At 35.7% G+C, this 13,589-nt stretch overlaps 1 protein-coding gene across 2 annotated transcripts in view; it reads left to right on the plus strand.

The window, feature by feature from the left end:
* Positions 1–682: 682 nt before the first annotated feature.
* GMEB1 (glucocorticoid modulatory element binding protein 1) overlaps positions 683–13,589 on the plus strand; it is a 38,647-nt gene continuing 25,740 nt past the window's right edge. Inside the window, exons 1-4 of one of the 2 annotated variants that reach the window (XM_006894912.1) lie at positions 683–815; positions 5,460–5,572; positions 6,175–6,299; positions 12,121–12,224. In XM_006894912.1, the coding sequence (XP_006894974.1) occupies positions 688–815; positions 5,460–5,572; positions 6,175–6,299; positions 12,121–12,224 (470 nt within the window). In that variant the 5' untranslated portion in view covers positions 683–687. The remainder of the gene's footprint in view (positions 816–5,459; positions 5,573–6,174; positions 6,300–12,120; positions 12,225–13,589) is intronic. The other variant, XM_006894913.1, reaches the window with a different exon arrangement.

Here is a 13,589-nt window from a genome sequence, read left to right on the forward strand (position 1 = left end):
ATTGGGACAATGCTTTGAGTTTCTTTAGAGTCATGGAGTACGTGATGCTTGACACTGGTTCCCCTACTAGTCTGGCAAAGGGGAATATGATGTCATATCTGTATTTTGTTTGAGGCACAGGGGTTATTAAAGTTCTTAGAGGTCATATAGTTATTTAAACATTTATTAAACAGCCACACATGATTCATAATGGACAGAGTACTTGATGATGTGTAATGGCTGGTTCTAAAGAAAATAGGATTACTACTTTTCAGGAGCTTACTGTTTGGGATTGAATTAATAGTATAAAGTTTTCCAAGAAAACTTTATTTGTATTGCTGTCAATTTCTGTGGTGGTAATAATTCCTCCATCACTTTAAAATACCAACTTCATGGCACTATGCAGTTGAGAAGAGATACACACTATTGGTTCTCATAAACTTAGTAGAATTGCCTGTAGTGAACCACTCACTAGATGAATCAGACATACTAAGAAAACCTTAGTACTGAGATGTGTCTGGAAAGATCTGAGCCTGTGTCAGTTCCTTCTCACAGCTCTCATGCTTTTCAGAGCACCATGATCTCTAGATTATCCATGAAATTAGAAGTCATTATTTTCTTTCTTCTTTTGTCACTGTTTATCTAAACGAGAAAAGTTACTGGTTCTTTTTCTTGACCGCAGCTCATTTATCTGACTTCATGTGAAAGATGGCTAATGCGGAAGTGAGTGTCCCAGTGGGGGATGTGGTTGTGGTACCCACTGAAGGAAATGAAGGCGAGAACCCTGATGACACTAAAACCCAGGTGATCTTGCAGTTACAACCTGTGCAACAAGGGTAAGTGACTAAAGATTTAGATTTTCTAAAAATTTTAAGAGACTTAAAGGGGAATTCTAACTTCATGGTTGTTTGATACAGTGAAATATTCAACATTAATCTATTAGGATGACTCAGGTTTTATCTCTATAATGTAGTGTATGGTTGATTGTTGATGAGTGCTATTGAGTCAGAACCAACCCATAGCTGACCCTCCAGCAGGTTTTCAGAGGCAGTAAATCACATGGAAGAAGATTATCCATCCTGCTCCCACAGTGTGTAGTATATTTATAATTTTATTAATTATTACAATAGCTTTTTACTTGTAAACTCTTTTTCCTTTGGGACTAAGTTAAATACCTCCCTGGAGGGAGCTCTGGTGGTTTAGTGGTAAGGAGTTGCACTGTCTACTCAAAGGCACACGGTTTGAATCCACCTATGCACACATTATAGGGTGCTACGTTTTGTTATATGAGTAAGAAATAAGTGGATAGGTTCTTGAGTTCTCTGTAGTTTTATTTTCTCATAGAGTCACTATCTCTTTGATCACTTTCCTAAAGTTTGCCAGTTGTCCCTGCCTACTAGAAAATTAAGTCTTAGGAAGATATATTAACTTTCAGATCTGTAGGATATTCCTTAATTTATGTAAAAAGAATTCATTTTTTGAGAATACTTAATTAATGCAATATTCTACAAAGTAGAATATCTTTCTTTAATATTCTAGATAAAAAGAACTGAAAAAAACCCTACATTTAAATTGTCAGTTTTCAGAGAATGAGAATACAGTGAAATAAACTTAATTTTAAAGTTCTAAAAAGAAATTTTACTTTTTTTCTCTTTGATGATTAACAAAGCATATCAGTATCTTAAAATACTTTGTTAGCATTATGGATGTATCATATTGATTTTTTCCACTAGAACTGTAGGGACTATTAATGATTAGGCTAAATCTACTGGTGCATTACTAGTAAGCAGCTATCCTACCAGCCCAAAGCAAAGAAACATGATTTGAAACTACCACCTGCTCCATAGGAGAAAGATGGATAATCTACTCCTGTGCAATTTATTGCCTCTAAAAACCTGGTGGAAGGTCAAAAAAACTGTGAATTGGTTCTGACTCGATAGTACATAACAACCACCATTACTGTGAGTTGCTTTAGAAAATACTTCCCTGATAAATAATGTTTACTCGTAAAAATGTTGACGATACACTGCAAGCCCAGAAGGTATGAGGTTCAAGTCTACCAGATGCTCTGCCGGAGAAGGAGGGGCAATCTCCTCCTGTACCAGTCAGATCTGATTTGACGGTACATGCACAAAAAATAATGAAATTTTTTTTAAAAAAAAATTAAAAATGTTGACGATAATAAAAAATATTAATTATACCCAAATTACTGCCCGAAAGTATAACGTACTGTATTTTCATGTAAAATATATGTATGAAAATACTGGTTTTTCAGGGAGCTCTGGTGGCCTAGTGGCAAGACGGTGCACTGCAATCCCAGAGGTATGCAGTTCCAAATCTACCAGATGCTCTGCTGGAGAAGGAGGGGGCAATCTCCTCCTGTATCAGTCAGATCTGATTTGACGGTACATGTAAATATAATAATAAAATAAAAACTTAAAAAAAAATTAAAAAAAATACTGGTTTTGCAGAAAAAAACAAAACCAAACCAAAAAACCCACAAAACCCCACTATGTGCTAATTTCTGATGTTCATCAGAATATGTTATTTCAGTGCGCATATTATATGTGAAAAATGTAGTATTAGCTGTTGAATTTATGTATAAATAAAAACTTACTCTGTTAAGGAATTTTTTTACATATTTATAATTGAGGATTAATATACTAATTTTATTTGAAGATGTGATTTATCATGTCTGTTACATGCTCCTCATTCATTGAATAGCCATTTATTGGGTACCTGCTTGGTTTCAGACAGTGGTGCTCCATACTAGGTCTGAAAAATTGAATAAATGAATAAAATACAATCTCTGCTCTTAGGGATCTCTTAGACTAAGCTAAATAAGCATATATTATTAAGTGTAACTGATGTGACAAAGTCCAGTTGGATGACCAAAGAGTAAGTGAGTGATTATATGGGAAGGACTGGGACAAAACAGGTAGAAAAAATAGAGGCTACTTAATGAAAAACAAATAGAGCAAAGATTGAAGTAAGAAGAAAAGCAGATGTGTGGTGTTTTTTGTTGTTTTATAAAAACTGTCATTTTGGGAAACCACAAATAAGGCTGGGATTTGGATTATATAGTAGAACTTGGAGGGCATTGAAACCAAGGATCATGTCTTTTGAGGGTCTAAAATAGCATATTAAGTCCTTATTTTAACAGTGAGGAGAAGATTCTTTATTTAAGAAGAGACTTCTTAAGTAGAATAGATCAGTTGAGTGCAAAGAAACTAGTCCAAATGATGAGGCCTAAATTAAGGCAGTAGTAGTGGAGAGCAGAAGATAAATGTAAAAGATAGGCATATTTTAGTTATTTAGCAACTGACTATAAGAGTTAAAGAGGAGGAATAGGGAGAATTTTAGTGTAATTCCCAGGTTCTAGTGTAGGATTTTATGAAAAAGAACATGGCATTAGAGTTGGAGGAAGATTCAGAAGCAGCCTGCGCTGTGCAGATGACACAGCCTTGCTTGCATAAAGTGAGGAAGGCTTGAAACTCTTGCTGCAGAAGATGAAAGATTATAGCCTTCAATATGGATAGCATCTCAACATCGAGAAGACCAGAATCTTCACCATGGGACCAGTAAGCAACATCATGATAAATGAGCAAAGATTGACATTGTCAACTGTTTCATCTTAATTGGTGTCCTTGGTATTAGCAGTCAGGAGATCAGGAGACATATTACACTGGGCAAGTCTGCTGTTAGGGACCTCACCAAATTACTGCAGAGCAGTGACAGCATTTTTAAGACTGATTCAGACCATAGTCTTTTCAGTCACTTGGTAAGCTTCTGGGATCTGGACAATGAATTAGGATAACAAGAATTATTGATGCCTTTGACTTGTGTTGGAGAAGAATACTGAATATCCCATGGATATTCAAAAGAATAAACAAGTATTTCTTGGATGAAGTGCAACCAGGATGCTCCTTGGAGACAAAAATGAAGAAATTTTGTCTCATGTACTTTGGATGTATAATCAGGAGAGGCTAGTCCTTGAACAAAGACGTCATACTTAAAAAGATGTAAGGTCAGTGTAAGACAGAAAGATCCTCACTCAAAAAGATGGGCTCAAGTATGTCAGAGATGATGAAAATGACACCAAACAGGGCAGGGTTTAGATCTGTTGCTCATAGAGTTGTTATGAATTGTAGTTGACTTGTCAGTACATAACAACAATAAGTTTAGATTACAGTGTGCTAGGTGGTGCCAGTAATAAGAATGGGGAGTATGGAAAAAAGAGTAGTAGTTCAGAGAATAGGAAATGTTATCAGAATCTTATAAAACATCCAAGTGGATTTATTCATTTAGCAGTTAATTATGTCATGGTGTAGCATTCAAATTGGAGGTCTGTGCTAGAGGTATTGTCATAGAGGTGGGTGGTCTTTGATGCAAAGGGTTACTGACATGATACTCAAGCAGTGCTTTCAAATAACAGGTTGTAATAATTCACATATTAGGTTTATTATGAAAACAAAACATTGGACCTTAGAATGTGATGTTATCTGAGCACATTTCTTAGAAGATACAGACATTTTAGAATAACTTGGTTTATATATAGCTTTTCCTAAATGTTGCATCTAGGTACTGTGAGGGAGTTTTTGTGGCATAGTCTGTAAGGATTTTGTACTGCTAATTCAAAGACTGAGCCTTTCTAGTGGTTAAACCAACAGTTGCTCCATGGAAGAAAGAAAGGCAGTTTCCTCCTGTGCGATTTACAACCTCTGGAAACCCACTGGAGGGTCAGCTAGGAGTAGGTTCCAACTTACTGGCAGTAAGTTTTTATGAGTTACTGTGGCATTTTTTCTTTTTCCCTCCTCTATTGCTGTTGCTGTGGCACTGTTGGTGCCATTGAGTCAACTACAACTCATGGCAACTCTTAGAAACAACAAAACAAATCCACCAGGTGCTCTGCTGGAGAAGGAGGGACAGTCTCCTCCTGTACCAGTCAGATATCATTTGATGGTACACACACACAAAAATAATACAATTTTAAAAAAAGAAACAACAAAACAGACCCTTATCCTACTAATATCAATAGTTTGTTTTTGATGCCATGAAAAATACTAACATGTCCAGATTCCAACAAAGGCCATCAACTTTTGTGATCATCTTATTATTTCCATGGTTTTTCTATTTTGAACTATACTGGGATACTATTTAGTCTTGTCAGGAAAATAACTTAATTTTGTACTAAGTTATATGTCATGAGCATTTAAAGTTATAAAGAGAAAAATTTGGTATACTACAGCAAGAGGTGAATTATTTTGCTTTGAGGTGAGGAAACTTTTTAATCCATTTCTATAGTAGTGCTGCTGAACAGTCCCAAGCAGTGTGGATTTGAAATGTTAAGAGTGAATTAATTAAAACACTAACATTTTTGTAGAATTTTAAGGTGTATTTATTTTAATTCCTGTGGAATAGATGCAAGCAAATTTCTTAACCCCATGTTGTGAATATTAATTTTTTCATGATTTATATAGTTTGTTTATCGATGGACACTTTTACAACAGGATTTATGAAGCTGGGTCGGAGAACAACACAGCAGTTGTGGCAGTAGAAACTCATACGATACACAAAATTGAAGAAGGGATTGGTAAGTCATTTTATTATACTAGTACTGTTTACTTTAGCTTACTTATTTTAATTTCTTACCTTTAGTGCTCTGTATTTTTACCCTTACTCACTATAATCTACAAATTATGCAGTCAGTTAGGTGGAGGCACATCTATACCACTGGCCAGATGTTAGGGTGATTAATTGGTAATAGTTGTATTAACATCAATTTTCTAGGGTTATTGAGAAGATCATTAATTTGTAAAAACCCCACAAAGAAACTGGAGCCTCAGGTTGATCTCTGTCATCAGGGAAGTTTCTGATTAGTACTACTGATAAGGTGTTGACTGAAAGGCAGTAGAAAGAAAACAGAGTTTGAAGTTAGACAAACCTGAATTTGAGTCCCACTTTCTTCCTTCATTTTTTTTTAGTCCTACACGCTTACTGTAAAATGGAGAAATCACTCACTGCTTCATAGGATTGTTTTAAGAACTAAATAAAAGAATGTGTTTAAAAGTAATATATAGGCACACCAACCACTATTGTTAGCCCCTCAGAGAAACCATAAGACTAGATTTTGATAGAAACTGAAGAAGATATGTGGTAAATAACTGATAACTTTTTTCACTTTCCATTTTTCAGATGCAAGTGCTATAGAAGCAAATGAGGATATGGAAATTGCTTACCCCATAACTTGTGGAGAGAGCAAAGCCATCCTCCTCTGGAAGAAGTTTGTATGTCCAGGAATAAATGTGAAATGTGTCAAGGTAATTCTCTTCACTTCTTGCTGAAGCCTGTTCTGGGACTCATTGTTTTTCAAGGGAGTTCGTCAAGTCTATGAGAATGAGTTGAGTTTGTTTTTTAATATCACTGTTTTTTTTGGTTGTATGTTTTATGGCTTTAGTACCATTGTATCACAAAAGTCAAAGTCATTACACACTCCAGCAGGTTTTCAGGAGGCCGTAAATCACATGGGAGGAGATTGCCCATGTTTCTGCTACAGGATAGAGATTCTGAACTGCTAAAGAGATGTGGCCTTTCAGTTAGTGATCCAGCTTCCTGTGGATTGTGCTACTAGAGGTTTCTGTTGTATCACAGTAGAAAAAAAAAGGACTTTGGTGTGAAATTGACCTAGGCTTAAATCTCACTACAGTACAAGTTCTGTAAGAACAGTCCGTGAATTAGTCTATCTTGTTCACAAATGTATCTCCAAGCATCTAACAGTGCTTGACATATTTTAGGTGATCAGTAAATATTTGTGTAGCATTTTTTTTTGTGTGTGACTTAAATGAAAGTTTACAAAGCAGATCAGTTTTTCATTCAATTATTCATACATATTTTGTTTTATAACTATAATTTACTAGCCACGGTATAATAATATTTTTCCCATCTCCTACCTATAATTGTCATTTCCATTCATCCAGATATCCTATCCCTTTCTGCCTTAAGGACTTTCTCCCTACTCAGATGGTGCTATTTTGACCTTATGTCATTGACTATTCTAAGAAATTAGTGCCTATCTGGTTATCTCATATTATCAATCACCTGATAGGCCTTTATGTTGTTTGGCTGAAAGTTGAGCCTTTGGTTTGAGTTTTGTTCTAGGTTCAAAGGGGGTTCTCAGAAGAGTCTCAGGGGTTCCACTAGTTTCTCTTGGACAATTAAGGTCAATCTTTTACATGATTTTAAGTTTTTTTCTACGTTTCCCCCAACTCTGGCCAGAATCTTCTACTGGGATCCCTTTATGAGTAGTAAATGGGGTAATCTACACCATCTAGTTCTCCTGGTATTAGGGTTATAGAAATTTTTTCATGGTTTTTTAATCCTTTGGACTCCTATTTGTTTTGGTATAGCTTTATTCTTTGTCCTTCTTCTTTGTTACAGACAAGAAGAGATTCATAGTTTGTACTGTAGGTGGCTTATAAGACCTCAGTCTCTCCTCAACAAAGTAGGATCTAAAACATTTCCTTTGTGGACTATATAATGCCAGTTGACCTTAATGTCCCTGAAGACTGTGATCCCAACGCCCCAGAACCAGCACGTATTTCCCTCAAAATGTCATGTTTTGATTAAGACACCTCTAAAGTATTGCACTTAGTGACTCTTGTGCACAGATGTGCATATAGCATATACATCTATGAATTTCTGGCAACAGATTGGAACAGGTCCATATTTGTTCCCATTCTCAAGATAAGTGATCCAACCTAATGTGAAAACTGTAGAACAATATTATTGTTCACATGTAAGCAAAATACTGCTGAAGATCATTAAAAAAATGGCTAGAACAGTAGATAGGGAACTGCCAGAAGTTCAAGCAGAATGTAAAAGAGGCTGTGGCACCAGGAATGTCATTGCTGATGTTAGATGGATCCTGGCTGAAACTAAAGAATACCAGAAAAATGTATATTTATGTTTTATTGATTATGTAAAGGCATTTGACTGTGTGGATCATAAGTTGTTGCTGACATTGAGAAGAATGGCGATCCCAGAGCACTCAATTGTGCTCGCACAGAACCTATACTTCAACCAGGAGGTTGTTGTGTGAACAGAACAGGGGAACAGTGCATGGTTTAAGCTGAGAAGGGAGGGCATTAGGATTGTATTCTCTCTACTTAACTATTCAATCTGTATGCTGAGCAAATTATATGAGAAGCTGAACCCTGAAGAGGAATGCGGCATCAGGATTGTGGGGAAACTCATCAATAACCTGCGTTATGCAGATGACAGAACCTTTCTTGCTGAAAGTGAGGAGGACTTGAAACATTTGTTGCAGAAGATTAAGGAATGCAGCCTTTAGTATGGATTGCATCTCAATATCAAGAAAACAAAGACTCTTACCACTGAACTGATAGGCAGCATCACAATGGATGATGAGGAGATTGAAACTATCAACAGCTTCATCTTGCTTGGATACACCATTAACACCCTTGGTACCAGCAGTCAGGAAATAAGGAGACCCATTGCACTGGGAAAATCTGCAGATAGGAAGCTCTCCCAAATTATTATTGAGAAATGATGTCAGTTTAAGGACTAAGATACATCCAATGCAGGCCATGATCTTTCTGATTACTTGCTTTGCATTTGAGAGGTGGACAGTGAATAAGAATGACAGGAAAATAATTGAAACTTTTGAGCTGTAGTGTTGGAGAGGAGCACTGAAAAATCCCATGGACAGCGAAGAGAACAAACAGATATCTTGGAGAGGGTGCAACTGGAGTGTTCTTTGGTGATGAGACTTCACCTCACTTACTTGGGGTATGTTTCTAGGAGGGGCTATTCCTTGGACAAAGACATGGTGCTGGGAAGGGTGAAGGGTCAGTGAACGACCCTCAACCAGGTGGATTGACATGGTGACTGCTGCAATGGCCTCTTGTGTGTCAAAAGGTGTGAGGATGGCACAAGATAGAGCAGGGTTCAAATCTTTTGTTTATAGGATCACTATGAGTTGTACTCAATGACATCTAACAACAACAACAATTTGAATGTAAGGAGCTCTATTGGTTTAGTGGTAAGCAGTTGTTCTGCCAACCGAAAGGTATGCAGATTGGTTTCACCGGCTGCTCCACAAGAGAATGATGACCAGTCTCCTCCTGTATGATTTACTGTCTCTGAATTCCCATTTGAAGGTCAGCTATGAGTTTGTTCTGACTCAGTGATCCACAACAACAAGAATATGAGTGTAGAAAAATACCGTCTTCCAAACTTATATATGGTCATGAATGGAGTCTGTAACAAAATAACTATTGACTCAGTCAGTGAATGGAACCCCATTTCTTTTACTGTCTAGCTGAGTGACTGAGTAAGTTAATATTAAAGAGATAATATTATAATATTAATACATATTAAAATGTTAGTAATTATATGTACTGTAAGGTTATTATAATATGAAATATGTAAAATACTGCTGTGTAGGATTTTATCTTAGAAAATGACTAGATACTGAGGTTTGACACGCATAAACTTGTTCAGTTGATTGCAAGTTAGTAATGACAAGGCACCCCACAACAATAATTTAAAACCAGAGAATCAGAATGGACAATTATAATGTTAATCCAATGGTTAGAGTAAAAAAAAAAATCTTTAGACTACAGGCTTTTACCTTTAACAGCAAGTCTCAAGAGGAAGACTTAACCCTGACTTGAACTCAGTGGAGGTAGAGAAGGTTCCAGGTCAGCAATGGCAGACAGAATCTCAGCTCCATCTCTGCCTTCTCTCAGTGAATAAGCGTAAGTTTAGGTTTATGTGTGAATTTGTCACTTTAATTTTGCACATAAGTTAGTGTGATGTCAAAGACTAATATGTTTTGTCTGTAGAGTTGAAGAGGAGCTAGATGATGCAGTTTTCTTTTAAAATTTTTTCTTGTCTCTCTCGCTTGTTGAAGTTTCCTTCCTGGTAACTATTCAGACAGGCATGCGGCTACTGTATAGAGATACTAGCTAAAATTAATACTTATTCTTGAAAAGCAAGACACATCACGTGATAGAAAACTCTGTACAAATTAGGAAACATGGGATTTTTTTCAAGGCTTTTTAAAAAAATTTTTAAAAAATTTTTTTATTGTATTATTTTTTATGTGTACCATCAAATCAGATCTGACTGGTACAAGAGGAGATTGCCCCCTCCTTCTCCAGCAGAGCATCTGGTAGATTTGAACCGCTTACCTCTGGGATTGCAGTGCAGCATCTTGCCAGTAGGCCACCAGAGCTCCCTTGTGTGTGGTTTTTTTATAGAGGAGGCTGATGCAGCTTTTGTTAAAGGTTAAAGATTAGAGGAGTTGAAGATTCAAGTTATGTGTTCTTGTGTCACACTGCATGTCACATCAAAGTGAACATAAAAGTTACTTACATTCTTTACATATTGAAAAAATGTAAATAACTATGACTCATAAGTTTATAGTGACTTTTGTTAGAGAATTTCTCAAAGGTAAACATCTTTCTGTTTCTAAAATTTTATTGGGAGTAATTATTCATATGTATTTTGATAGAGTAATAGTGACTTATATATTAAGAGATTTGAGAAGATTGCAGAACATAGATGTCTTGTACTGTATACATTATGATAAGAATTAATGAAAATAAAATCATTTTCATGAGAGCAGAGGTGGACTTGACTACATATTTTATGTCTGTTGGTAGCCACTATTGCTGTCTTCATGGAAAGTAGTCACCCTCAATAGCATCATCGTAGCATTATTAAGGATCACAGTGTTTTGAGACTTAAGTGCTTTTGACTTGTCCTAATTGCCTCATCCACATCCCATTGAATCTTATTGTTTGAACTTGACAGATCATTTTCATTTATTTGAATACCTTTGCAACAATGGATCTAGCCATCTCATTCAGGCCCTGTATGGATCTTAGATCATAACTAATATATTCATCTGTGATCCTCCAGATATCCTCCATAGCTTTGTACTAGAAAAATCCACCAGGGACTCCTTGGGAGAAGGAAGAGTAATCTCTTCTTGTGCAATTTACATCCTGCTGAAAACCTACTGGAGGTTCACCTAAGAATTGGTTCCAATTTGATGACAGTGAGGTGTTTTGTTTTTTTTAAAAATATTCACAAAAGGGCAAATACTGCACAATGCCACTGTTATAAAAAAGGACTGACATTGGGAGTTGGGGAGAAACTAAGAAAGAGGGGATTCATAATGAACACTGTATTGGAACAGATGAGGGAAAGGATTATTTAAAAAGAGTAGAGGATTAGTCATTGTTTGCATGACAAGAGTCCAAAATAAGAGGTGCATAACAAAGTGGTTGGGGGGGAGGGGAATTGTGAGACAATGAGTGAATTTTTAAAAAAAAATTATTATTTTTTTGTGTGTGTGTTTATGGTCACATCAGATCTGACTGGTACAGGAGGAGATTACCCCTCCTTCTCCAGCAGAGCATCTGGTGGATTCAAACCGCGTACCTCTGGGATTGCAGTGCAACTTCTTGCCACTAGGCCACCAGAGCTCTCTGTTTAAAAACATTTTAAAAATTGTAAAACAGAATGAAATGTAGCCAATTCTGCTGCATACATAAAAAAATGATATGCAGGTAGACATATATACATATCATTAAGGGAAACAGAATTAGAAGAAAATATAATTGCTAGAAGTGATTATGTTGGAGTAGTAGGTAAAGAGATGCATTGTTGCTGTATATATGTAAATATATTATAAAAAAACCCCAAGATCATTAAAAGATTCCAGAAAAAAAATGCATAGTAAAGTGGCCTGTGGGGTGGGGTGGGGTAGGATTATATAACAATGAAAGATTTTTTTTTCTTTTCAAAGAGAAAAATGAACTGGAGGCGGGGGAAGGGTAGCCAGGGAGGAAAATGTGCAACGATGAATGAATGGGGAAAAAAATTAAATGTAAAGAATATGTTGTAAAAAAAGTATGTTGCATTAAAAAAAATAATTTTTAAAAAAGAAAAAATATATAACAAGGCAGGAGGTTGGTTAATGTAATCCTGTAGTTTAGGATGTTGCCAGGATGTCTTTGTACATAACAAGTAGAACTATCATCTCTATCTTTGATTCCCTTGGCCTGGCTAAGTTGACAATGAATTGTTTTGGACTTTTGTTTTCTTTAGTTCAATGATCAGTTGATCAGCCCCAAGCATTTTGTTCATCTGGCTGGCAAGTCTACCCTGAAGGACTGGAAGAGAGCCATTCGATTAGGTGGAATCATGCTTAGGTAAGTAGTGATGTGCATGTGCCCCACCCCCTCAACACATTTTAAGAACTTAGTTGTAGTCAGAATCTAGAGAATTTTTTCTCTATAAATTTTTTTCTGTCTTGAAGATTGACCTGAGCATTCAGTGCAAACATTATTTGATTACAGTTCCTTGGGAAGGCGAGAAGACTGAATTAAATTAACTATATGTCTCTCAGACATCTTGGCAGATCTTTCTGAAGTCAGAATATTGGGTAGAATACTTTCTAGGCAAAAAAAATTCTCAGGAATGATCAAGCAAAGGCAAACTTAAGCCTGGTACTAAGGAAATGTGACAGATAGGAAGAAGCTTTGAATGACCTGGTAAAGTAGAAGGGTATTGTTGATAAATAATGTTTGCTGATGAAAAATACAATCTTTGACATTGTTCATTGTACAACAGAAGGAAGATTCAGAATGTGTATTTTTAAAATTTTATTCTTTTTTATTGTGGTAAAATAACTGTAAAAAGAACAAAGTAAGTGTGGAAATGACTGTACCTGGTATCTACTAACTCCACAAGGGAGAAATACCCCATCAACAGCATCCAGAACACAACCAATTCCCATGAAGTCAGACATATTTCTTCATACTCTCACAACCTCTTTCTATTAATTTCTAATACAAATCCTACTGGGTCAAAAATCTGTTGTAATAGCTATAGCGTCCTCACAGAAACATACCTGTGGTTTATTAGGGAAATTAACAGGTTATAACTCGGATTGGCAACAGGAGAATTTACCCAGCATTAAAACTCTGAAGCATGGAAGGGGGTAGGTTAGAAAAACTAATGGGGAAAAAAAAAAGAAAAACTAATGGAAATGATAATTACAGGAAATAAGTGATTATATTGTAGGTAACATAAAATAAAGTGTGCATGACTGATTGAATGGAAAACTAGTTTGCTTTGTAAACTTTCAAATCATAATTCTTTTTAAAAAGGAAAATTTTAAGTACAGGAAAAAATATTAAGTGAGATAACATATCAAAATATTGCCATTTTCTTTGAGGATTTTTTTAAGAGAACAGTTATTTTATTTATTGCTTTCTGTATTTTCTATTTTACCTTTAATTTTTTTCTTTCAAATATCTTATTATCAGAGGTAGAAACAGTTAAAATATTTTTCAGAAAATTTTATTATTTAAACATGAATTGTTGAATCAAATTTAGAAAATAACTTTCTTTTCATTGTTCCTTGTTTTATTTGCTTAGTAATGCCAAGTTTCCCCAAATTTAAAAGGACTTTGACATCAACAAGGCAAAGAACAAGAACCATATGGTCCTATCAATTGATGCAGAAAAAGCCTTTGATAAAATCCAACACCCTTTCATGATTAAAGCACTCA

Source organism: Elephantulus edwardii, unplaced genomic scaffold (assembly GCF_000299155.1).
Source record: "Elephantulus edwardii isolate Elephantulus edwardi_28Jun2011 unplaced genomic scaffold, EleEdw1.0 scaffold00152, whole genome shotgun sequence".
NCBI classification, from domain to species: domain Eukaryota; kingdom Metazoa; phylum Chordata; class Mammalia; order Macroscelidea; family Macroscelididae; genus Elephantulus; species Elephantulus edwardii.